The 10,269-nt window shown below is 48.0% G+C and overlaps 1 protein-coding gene across 2 annotated transcripts; it reads right to left on the bottom strand.

Moving 5' to 3' along the window:
• Positions 1–6: 6 nt before the first annotated feature.
• LOC112961564 (T-cell activation Rho GTPase-activating protein-like) lies at positions 7–8,992 on the bottom strand. Of its 2 annotated transcripts, XM_026056888.1 has the most exons (10): positions 8,885–8,992; positions 8,344–8,428; positions 8,181–8,234; positions 7,395–7,461; positions 5,738–5,910; positions 4,756–4,917; positions 4,162–4,271; positions 3,240–3,435; positions 2,500–2,617; positions 7–2,080 (listed from the first exon to the last, which is right to left on the bottom strand). In XM_026056888.1, exons 2-10 carry the CDS (start codon positions 8,368–8,370, stop codon positions 885–887), a joined length of 2,103 nt encoding a protein of 700 aa, XP_025912673.1. In that variant the 5' UTR covers positions 8,371–8,428; positions 8,885–8,992; the 3' UTR covers positions 7–884. The 2 variants fall into 2 exon arrangements, with proteins under 2 accessions (XP_025912673.1, XP_025912674.1); XM_026056889.1 differs by lacking the exons at positions 7–2,080; positions 2,500–2,617 and having other exon boundaries at positions 3,231–3,435.
• Positions 8,993–10,269: the final 1,277 nt, after the last annotated feature.

Genomic DNA, 10,269 nt, shown 5'->3' with positions numbered 1-10,269 from the left:
CAAGGCTGAGCCATAAACGGAGAGTTAAGTACTAACCAAATACAAGTTCCTGTATGTACTAACACATTGCACTTCCAGTCATTTTTACAAGGTTATAAGGATGCTGCCAGCATTTTTTATCATTTTATAAATGAGGAGCAGGTTTAGCTCTTGAAAACTGGAATCCAGATGATTTCCTTACAGGATTTATTTTGTTTTTGCTCATAAAAAGAAACCTGAAGATACTAATTCTTTCACCTCAGCCTGTCCAATATTTTAGACTAAAAGCACCTCAGGCCAGGTGACTCTTACTTCATACTTGTCCGTACTGACTTTGTAGGGCTGTAATGGCTCTATATCCTGGTTCAGGATACAATATTAATGCTGGTTAGTGGGCAGATTTTTCTCACGACTAGTAAGCAGGAAGAGGGAATGGCAGAAGGTCCAAGGGCTATTATRGAAGAGTGTGAAAATGGCCTTGATAACAAAATAGCGTTGCATCAGATAGACACACACATATGACAAATGGCATGGAGTCTGTAGCCATACAGAAAAGGAAGGTGTGACAGGTTTAGAACATGCCAATTTGGAAATTGTCCTTTTAGAGATACAAATACAACACTGTTTATCAACTACTGACTAGATTTCCCACACAACAGGTTATATACAGCATATTCACTAATGTTTTTGCATAACGATACATAGGTCTGTCCACCCTACCTCTTCTGGTGGAAAAACGTGACATGTCAAGCTGACAACAACTTCAGACGACTCCCCCAGTAAAAAATGCTCATGCAGAGCTAGCTTATTTTTCATCCCTTGGAAGTAAAATCTTACAAAGAATGAGCAAGACATCTGTTTTACAATATTTACTTTATACAGTGCAAAGAGAAGGGATAGGCTATTTAAACATAGGACTCTTTTGCATACTGGATCTGGTCTACTTCAAAAATGGGCTGGCTGCACCGCCGAGCCACGTACTCATGTTTGTTCTTTTGATAGGATTCAGACATGGCTCTCAGCCGATAAACTCCAGGAGTCACAGGTAAACTCACACGAGAGTTTACTCCAACAGCAACATTGCAGGTTGCAGTTTCTCCCTCAGAATCCTTCCCTGCAGAAACTCGGTCACTGAGTAGATCCCTTGGAGCCATATATGCTATGTCCTGTGCACAGCTGTTGCATGGATAGGCTGGCAAAGCATCCTGCTTTGACATCGTTGATCTCATAGTTTGAACTGTAAGACTGTAGGAGGGAACTTGAGTGAACAGGCAGCTTTTCGTAGCCTCTTCATAAGAGGGTGGTCTCCCAGGATTCCTCTGGTCCACCTCTCTAAACACTTCATCAGCTGACCTGAAACGGGACCTTTGCTGATACCCCACAGGCAATGGCTTGTTCTCATCAGGCCTGCTTCCCTGCATAATTCTGCAGGAGAGCTGCCTTCCTTTCATTGTGAAGCTGTCTCTTGGAAAAGCCATGTTTTTTCCAGGCCCCCAACTCTGGGTTTTTGTTAGTGTTTTCCTGCGATTTGCAAAAGAGAAGGACATGGAGTGCTTTTTGATCTCTCTGCTAGGTGTGCTGCTGTTCTCCGTGGGCTTGGCTGAAAAAGACTGGGGCCTATTTAAAAAGTTTTTCTGGGGACTAGTTGGTGAATCTAATGGGGAGCTGATGAAAACTGAGCCCTCAGAACCAGAAAAGGAGCTCTCCAGAGAGCAACTGGAAGATGTTCTGGGTAGCGAGTCGTCTGATAATTGTGAGGGCAAGACTGAAAGCCGTTTTTCCAGTGCCTTGTTCTCCAACCTGAGCTGTCCYTGCYGAGCAGGAAAATTGTCCTCGCTTTTGGTTAGCTTCTGGTGCCTTATCCTGCCTTCTAAGCAGTTCTGGAAGGACAGGTCTGGCTCTGAGTACCTCCTGTCCATCGTGCTGACATCATTTGTAAAGTGAGGCAGCGAAGGGGCAGAGACGCATGTTGGATATCTTCTGCTCATGCTGGTGCTTCTCGCTTTGGGCTGCTCCATCTCAGAGGTATGGGGGCCACATTCAGCTTCAGGCTCTGGGCTATCATGGGCAGAACCGCTCTGCTGAGTAGCCCGTGGGTGTTCTGTGGTGAGAAAGAGCCCGTTAGCTAGTTTTYAGTGGCCACCTGAAGGGAAAAGGGGACTTTCCCAGTGGGACCATGCACCCTGGGCAGATGCCAAGCCTTAGTACCTATGGACTTGCAGAGAAGTTAAGGAAACACAAGTGCCACCAAGGGCAATATCGTGGGAGGGTGCAGTGCTAGTACATGGCGAGCAACTCTGAAGAGGGGAAGTTTTACAGCTGTTGGACATCTGTCCTGCATTCTGTTTGAGGAGTGCTGTCATTTGGAGCTTCTGGAAAGTGTTCCAGCAGCAAGACCCTGCAATAATGTATTGGACCCTCTGCACCTCTCTGCATTTCCACTGATGTCTTCCACTCTCCAATTCAAGAGTTGGAAGCAGCAGCCCCGGGTCGGTGACAAGCCTCAGCCCATCCTCTTACCTGCAGAATTGCCTGTGTGCTCCCAGGACTCCTCAGCCAAAGGGCTGAAAGGCAAGGCCATGTCCTCCCCAAACATTGCTGCGCAGTTGTCTATGAGGAACTCCACCAACACCGTCACCTGCACACAGAGAACCCTGTCTTTCAGGCCAAGGCGCTGAAAACATCTTGAACGGTCTTTCCTGCTCCTGACTGCCCTTTCTGCACCGAAAGCTGTAGCTCTGTGGCTGCAGCTCCATGAAGCTGCTCCACACGAGCCTGGGAGCTGAGGCAGAGAGGTGCCTTTGGCTGCAGCTGTGCTTYGTGGTGAAGGGCAGCCCAGGGCAGGGTGACTTGTGCCAGAATAGCAGCCAAAAGTCAGAGCGGGGGTCCACTCTGGAGCGTGAGGCCTGACGCTGCTGACAGACTGATCGGGCTCAACACAAACAACACGGCATTAGCCACTGCTGTGTCCATGCCATGCAGGGGGCAGGCGGGTAGCTAGGCCCACAGCATGTCCCTTGCTATCTGCATGTGCTGCACTCAAGCTGTGATGTGAAGCAGGGGGCTGCAAGGCAACTGCTGCTGTTGCTCAGAGGAGGCGAGAGGAGAGATTTGCCTGTCACATTGCAGATAGCCCAGCTGAGGGGCACCCCCAATGTGCAGAGGTGCTCCTTCGTTTCGGTTTTGCAGTGGTGGTGGGATCTGGGTGGATGGCTTGCATGTGCCCTGAAGAGGGTAGCTAGCTGCTGAGTTCAACATACCTTGTCATTCATCTCTTTCTGCACTTCCAGCGGGAGCGTGTTGTCCGTGTCTGAGCTCAGCAAGTTTGGCCCAACGCAGATTGCAAGGTTGCTGGAGTCCATCCTGTTGGTCTCTGCGTTTTGGCTGATGTGGTGGAGCACAGCAAGCAAGTGCTTGAGCAAGAGGAGATTTGGCCTGGGCAGTTTGTCAGCCACTCTAAGTGAACACAAACAAAACGTAACATGAATTCAGGGTGCACGGGCTGCTACTTCTTCCTGCAAGCAAGTTAGACTCACCCAAATGAGGCTTCCTCCAAGAAGAGGACTGCATGTGCTTTTTTGCACTACTTTACACAAGTACTCTTCAGAAATCCCTGACTGCAGCTGAGCATGTGGTTACTTATAAGATCTTGAATGACAAGATCTTAACTGAAAGGTGAGCGTTTCAGCACAGTCCACGTTTTTCAGATCAACAGCACTAATAGAGGAGATGTCAGAGACGTCATTGGAGGCTTTCCAAAGGCACATGACAGCCTGTGATTGTTTTCTGCAGCTTTCAAGGCATCCTAAGTCAGCCTCCAAATCTGCTGCTTCTGAAGAACGAAACATGGTGGTGATGTCCAAACATCTGACTTCCCACCCACTAAAGTGAAGACTTGCTGTTGGTGCCTGACCATCAGCGTAGTGACTACATTAGCTGAGATACAGCAACCTCCCTCCTGTTATTATGCTAAGTGTTTCTAGAGCAATCTCAAACACCTTGTGGAAGTGTTATTGCTAGAGAAGTGCTCTTTTGTGCCACTTTCACACTAAATTTACCTCCACAGGAGGACTAGCAAGCTGACAGAGAAGACAGTTTTTTTCCATGAGACTCGCCATTGCCAGAGAAGTCCCCGGCCTCCACCAGCCGCTCCATAACACTGTGACTGGCTACAAAACTTACTCTTTCAAGCCTTCAATTTTTTCCTGCTTGCTTGGCTTCTCCAGAGCTAGCATCCACCTCTCATACAGGTCGGCCGACAGGAGTTTGGAGGGGATATTTCGGAGGAAGTCCTGCAAGGCCAAGATACTGAGATGAGGTTTGGCCGGTACCCCTCAGCCCAGAGGGAGCATCACGGGGACTTGGGCTCCCTAGGAGGCAGGTTGCTTTGAGCTACCTGCTCTCAGAGGTGCTCGTGACCACTGACAGAGCAGTGGGCTGCGTGAGTACGTGCCAAGTTACACTGATATTAGTGCAACAGCAGGGCCTCACACCTTTTAGCCTTCTGTGCATCCCAAAATCTCAGTATTCCTCCCTGAGGAGGATGCTGAGAAGAATGAAGTGAGTTTCCTGTGGGCATGCAGGAAATCAGTGGCAGAACAAGTGGAACAGAAGATCGGGGGAAAAGACAAACGCCAAGCTTGCCTACGCCTGAAACATTTAGTTTGGCTTCAGTGTGGTTTTGGCTTTGAGTCCCACCTGGGCCCATCTAGGCAMTCAAGTGGTCCCATGCAGATTTGCAATGTACTCTCACAGCTCAAAAGCAGAAATATTCACCTTCAAGACCACTGCCAAGAGGTGCACAGATTTGCTCTCCAGATCAACATTCCCGCCTTTGTTCAGGTCCTCCTTCAACTCCTTGCGGGCTTTCTCGTTGGCAGCTTTTCTGAAGATCCCCTCAGTGGAAGGGCCTTCCCTATACAAAATAGCCAGGAGATCCTGTAGCAAAAAAAGAAGACAGGGAAGGGAGAAGAATTCCTTGGGTGAAGAAAGGCCGTTTAGCAGGTGAGCATTTGTTCAGAGGCAGAAGTGAGTTTTTGACTGGGAGGTGCTCTTAGCTTTGCTTGGGTTAAGATCTAGTTCTTGCTCCATGTAGATCACATGGGGAGCAACCTCACTGTCCCCCAAGCCACACTCTTTCTGAACTCCACTGACTTCAGTGGAGCCATTCCTGCTTCCTTCCAGAAAGAACCAAGGGATGGATCAAGCCTTTAGGTTTGAATCCCTTCCTTCCCAAGCCAGGTTGAGTGCCCAGCACAGATTGCTTAGGAGAGAAAAAAGCCTCTCTGCTGGGAAAGCCAACTCTGTGGGGAAACTGTCACAAGATTTTTGTTAACTAGAAGATAGGGTTTAGGCAGTTGTCAGTGTCAGTCCATGGCTGAACACTTTGCAACACTTTGCTCAGGGAAATGCAGAAATCCCTGGCTGTTTATGTTGATAAGAGATCCCTTTACATGGCTTTTGTAAGACCACAAGCATGCACACTAGGGAGCAGATCTGCTTCTCCACTTCCTGGGCCTGGGTTGTCTCCACTCCAAAGTTACTTCCTGCAGAAGTTGTATGGTTTGGACCAAGCCTGTAAACCTGATCCCTTTAAATCTGGGATGGAACCTGAACTTCAGGCCTTGCCGGTCAGAAGTGTGCGTGGGGGGGAAACATCAAAATTCCCTGTCTCCTGAGAGCTACAACCCAAGTGCTGGGGATGCTGCCTCGCACGAGAAGTCAGAAGCAGGATAACTACAGCATCAGGCTTGCTTACCTGGACTGGTTGGGGCAGTCTCTCGTCTTCCTCACAAATAATTGCCAGAGGCTGGCCAAAGAGAGGGATCTTGAGGCCAGAATCCAGCTGCTCTGGACAGTCTCCATTGGTAGAGGTTCGTCGCAGAGCAAATGGCCATGATATCACCTTCTTTCTTTTTTTAGTTCCATCTGCTGCAAGCAAAATGAAAGCAAAAATCTGTTTAAAAAAACAGGAGGAGAGAGCTATGCTGCCTTCTGTCTGCGCTCAGTGCCATGTGATACCGAATGAAGAGCAGAGATGCATCTTGAAACAGCAACTCAAAGTAAACGGAGAAACTGAAAGACAACCAAGTGGTTACTAAGGAAACAACCACCTCAACTGTAAAACTGTGACTATCCCTCTAAGGACACCTCCTTTCCTGTTTTTTTAACATTCTTCTCACTGCTTGCTTACAGGAAGTGGGAACATACAAGGCAAAGAAATAACCATGAAGTATTTTACATTTACAGAGGTTTTTGGCATCACAGTTTTCTGCAATAACTATTTAAGGCTGATCTGTCACTTGGGCAGCTTGCAATGACAACAATTTTCACTTCACCATTTGAGATGGCCCCATCTAAGTTAGGGTGAGAGTGGAAGTAGGGGCTTCTGTTTTTCAGCCTCTAGCATAGGCTGACTTGAAAAACCCTTGCTCCTGCTCTGCCAATACAGGGGTAGCAGTGCTGTAATGACAGTGCTCCTGTTGTGGCTAATGCTTTACCTTGCCCCTGCTAGACCCCTGAGTGGATTGCCCCAGCAGATGAGAATACCACATTCAGTCCTCATTGGCTCACAGGTCCAAAATCTCTTAGCATGGGATTTGTATCTKCATCTTAAAGAGGAGAGTGTGCGAGGAATTTGGAAGGGATTGTTGTATTGGTATGTGGGTTTTTTCCCCTTCAGAAACTGTGAGGAATGGATCCTCTTGCTAGAGAGCTTTCTAAAGAAGTTGCCTTCTGCAAATTTCCTGTAAAGGAGTTGCCTTCTGCTGCAAAATGAAGTTGTCCTATGAAAGTAGAAGTTCTCAGGACTTGTATTTGAGGGCCAGCACAAGTTCTTGTTAGGGAAGGGTTAAAACCCACGAGAAAGACACCTAATGTTACAGTGTCATATAAAACTTCTTTCTGTTTCTGATGCTTCTGACAGGGAGTTCAACATGACAGCTTACTCCAAATCTGGCCCTGCCCTGCTGAGGGTCTCCTCTAGTGTGTTTACAGTACCAGAGGTTTTGCATGGTGAGAGAAAACAAGTGCAGCTGCTGCTGCTGAGAGGGTTTATTTGCCCTGGTGCGTAACCACTGGTAGCTGTACTCGCTTGCAGTGCCACACCTCAGTGCTGACACTCACCGAAGAAGTGAGCACTTTAACTTCTTGTTGCTGCCAAGGAACATGAATAAACCTGGCTCTGAGCACCAAGGAATATCCACCACCTCTGGCACTCAACACCATCATCGCTGCCACTGAGCATTCAGGAGAGAGGTCATTTGAAAATGAGTGGCAGTCCAGGGGTTAAGCTGTCTCCAGGGTAGCACTGAGTGTTCTGAATTGCTCTGAATAAAGTGATGCAGTTGGGCTGAAGCGCTAGTTTGCAAGCATTAGGGAAGAAGGCAGCTCCTCAGTTTCTTTTGCAAACTCACCCATCAAGTGGCAAAGTCCCTCTTCAATATCTGATGGGACCAAGAGGGGGCATTTCTTGACCTCAGCCTGCAAGAAACGTGTTCAGGTTACAGAGTCGCCTCGGCAGGAAGGGCCACAAGCAAGCTGCTTCAGCAAGGCAGTGATGTGGGAGAGGCTCCAGGAAAAGCCAGAGGTCGTCAGACACCTGCTGAGGAGACGCCTCGGTCCGGCAAGGACACCGCCTCTCTGCCCCACTGCGGTGCTTGTGGCAAAGGCTGCTGCTGCAGCCAGCGACCCCAAACCGGCCCCCCAAGCCATAGACCCTGTACGATTTCAGGCTGCTGTTGGRTGCGGAGAAGGCACAGCCCCGCACAAGGTGTCCCAGCATGGCTGAGAGGGGACAGGCTGCCCACCGGTGCTCTCCCCCGCCACTGGGGAGTTCCTCCCAGACTGCCCCGTGAGGGAGCAGCTGGTGTCCCGATGGCTTCGGCCCCTGCCAGGTTCCCTCCCAAAAATGCCCAGGAGCCCTGGGGACAGCCTGTCTGCTCCCACCGATGGCCAGCCCTTTCTGCATTGGGCTGATGGGAGTCGCCCGCGAAGGGCTCTGCCTGCTCCTGGGCAATGGCAGGCAGCGGGCAGCCCCATGTGGCTCCCCTGCTGCTGCCATCCAGCCGGCTGCACTGCGCCCCGCAGGGCCCCTGGGTGCCTCCCGGGAGCCCCCCCCACTGGGCTAAGGGCGCCTGCCAACACCCGGCAAGGGCTGGGTAGGGGCTGTAGGGGCTGTAGCAAACGTAGGGGCTGCTTACCTCTGACTGGCACTCAATCAAGCTCTCCATGTTCCCAGCATTTAGTGTCTTTGACTAGGCAAGAAAACAAAGACTGAATGTGAGTAATTTGATGCTGTACTTTAGAAATCAGTGCTTTTCAAAGTCACTCTGTTGACAGAGCTGAAACAATAAAGACACTCACGGTATTACAGCTGCTTAACACTTTCATTAGGAGTTTAATCAGGGGAACTCTGGTCGCTCTGGTTTCCTTGGGTCCTTTTGTTTGCCTGTTTGTTGAACAGGGAATGGACAAAGAAAGAGCTCTGTAACACTGAACCCTTCTTTTCTCTTTCCCTGCAAGCCAGTCTAGCATTTAAATATGATCCTGAAACAGCAAGATATCCCRTACAAGTCAATCAGAAAGCAATGCTCATTGAAAGCCCCTTTCTCTAATGCACTCAGTCCTGCTGCTCTATGTGCCTCTTTCTATTAAAACAGAAAAAAAAAAAATCCTTCCATTTTCAATCCATGCAAAAAATGAGCAAGTGGTGACAGCTACACGAGATTGGTGTTAATTTGCAAACACAAGGCAAAGCACCTCAGTCAGCTCTGCCTGAGCTACACACAGCAGTGGGTACATCTATCCCCCACCTATATTTCTGTATGTCTACGTACAGCTATATCTGGAGCACTCCACTGACTTTGACCATAACGCCACAGATTTAATCACAGGCAGGACTTACCCGAGGAATGAGTCCAGCCAGAGTTCCTTCACCTCCCGCGAACTGCTGAGAGAAGAAGAAACAGCATCAGCCCCCGCTGCTAGTAATCCTTTGGACAGACACAGGCAACTAAACAGTTCTACCCCACGTGTGCTGCATTATATATGCAGGAYGGAGGCAGGTGGAAATTTGCAGAAACAGGAAGAAGCATCATGGGGCAGGACAGAGACGCTGCAAAATTTCTGGCTTCCTCTTTCCTTTTAGAGGAGCTACTTTTTTTTTTGTGAAGAAAAAAAATAAAACCCTCGTAGCTGTTATGCACGGAAAAGATGAGACTTTTGCCAGGTAAAGGTTCCGTCTAGCATCACCGTGAAGAGGTGGGATGTGCAGAGGGGGCTGCAGTGTGGGCAGTTTCACATTGCTGTTAAAGGGCAATGGGTACTGTCTCTACTTTGACCACTGAGAGACCTTACATTTTGCAGTTAAAAGATGCACTACCAAATCAAGTTTGGCCTTACATTGAGGATAGTTGAATAGGGTGGTGGTGGGAATAGATCAGATTCAGAGAAATGTTTTTGCATATTTTTCAAAAAACTGTAATACCGACATCTGTCTTAAAGCAATGTAGACCCACACTTTGCAGGTGCCTGCAAGTTCTTCTAAGCTTTAGACTGGCTGGGAATGGATTACATGAAAAAGTGACACAGGCTTGTGAGCTTTTCATTGCTGAAGATGAATGAAATTAAAAAAGATAAACTGCCTAAAAAGCAAAAGAAAACTCCAATTTCTAAATATTATTCTACTTATACAAAAGAAGTGGTATTAAGTAATAATACAGTAATGTATAGCAATATGTAATTACAAGTCATGATTAAAATATTTCTTAATAAGAGCTATGTGTCTAAGTAATAAGAGAGTTTAATTCCACTGAAGAGGTCAAGAAATCCAAGCAAAAGCTACCTCTGTTCTCCATTTCTCCTCAGTTCCTCTACATAATACATCAGGGTCTGTTACTTACTCCCCCCAACCTAGGCACTTAACTTCTTTGCTTCCATTTAGCCATCAGGAACATGAAGACAACAGTACTCATTGTACAGGGCCATTATGAAAAGTCTTCAGTGTTTGCAAAATGTAGATTTTCCTTAGCTGGGAAGGCCTACTAAGAAAATTAATTTAATTTGTTGCAAAATAGAGGAAGGGGTGTCATTTCTTTCTTTTCCACATAATTGGGCCATACTTCYGTCTACTTTCACTTCTGCCTTCTTTAAACTGTTAGAACAGTGGATGGAGCTACAGTCTCCACTTGCTGCAAGCTGGGTCAGAATGTCCTATCCAGCCTGCTCTGGTGGGAGTCATCTGAGCAAATGCAGATGGCTGTTACAGGGACGTCTGCATGCAGGACAGTT

Source organism: Apteryx rowi, unplaced genomic scaffold, assembly GCF_003343035.1.
Source record: "Apteryx rowi isolate R43461 unplaced genomic scaffold, aptRow1 scaffold_1338, whole genome shotgun sequence".
Classification (NCBI taxonomy): domain Eukaryota; kingdom Metazoa; phylum Chordata; class Aves; order Apterygiformes; family Apterygidae; genus Apteryx; species Apteryx rowi.
The sequence above is the reverse complement of the archived record's forward strand: the minus strand, read 5'-3'. Positions and strand labels throughout refer to the sequence as shown.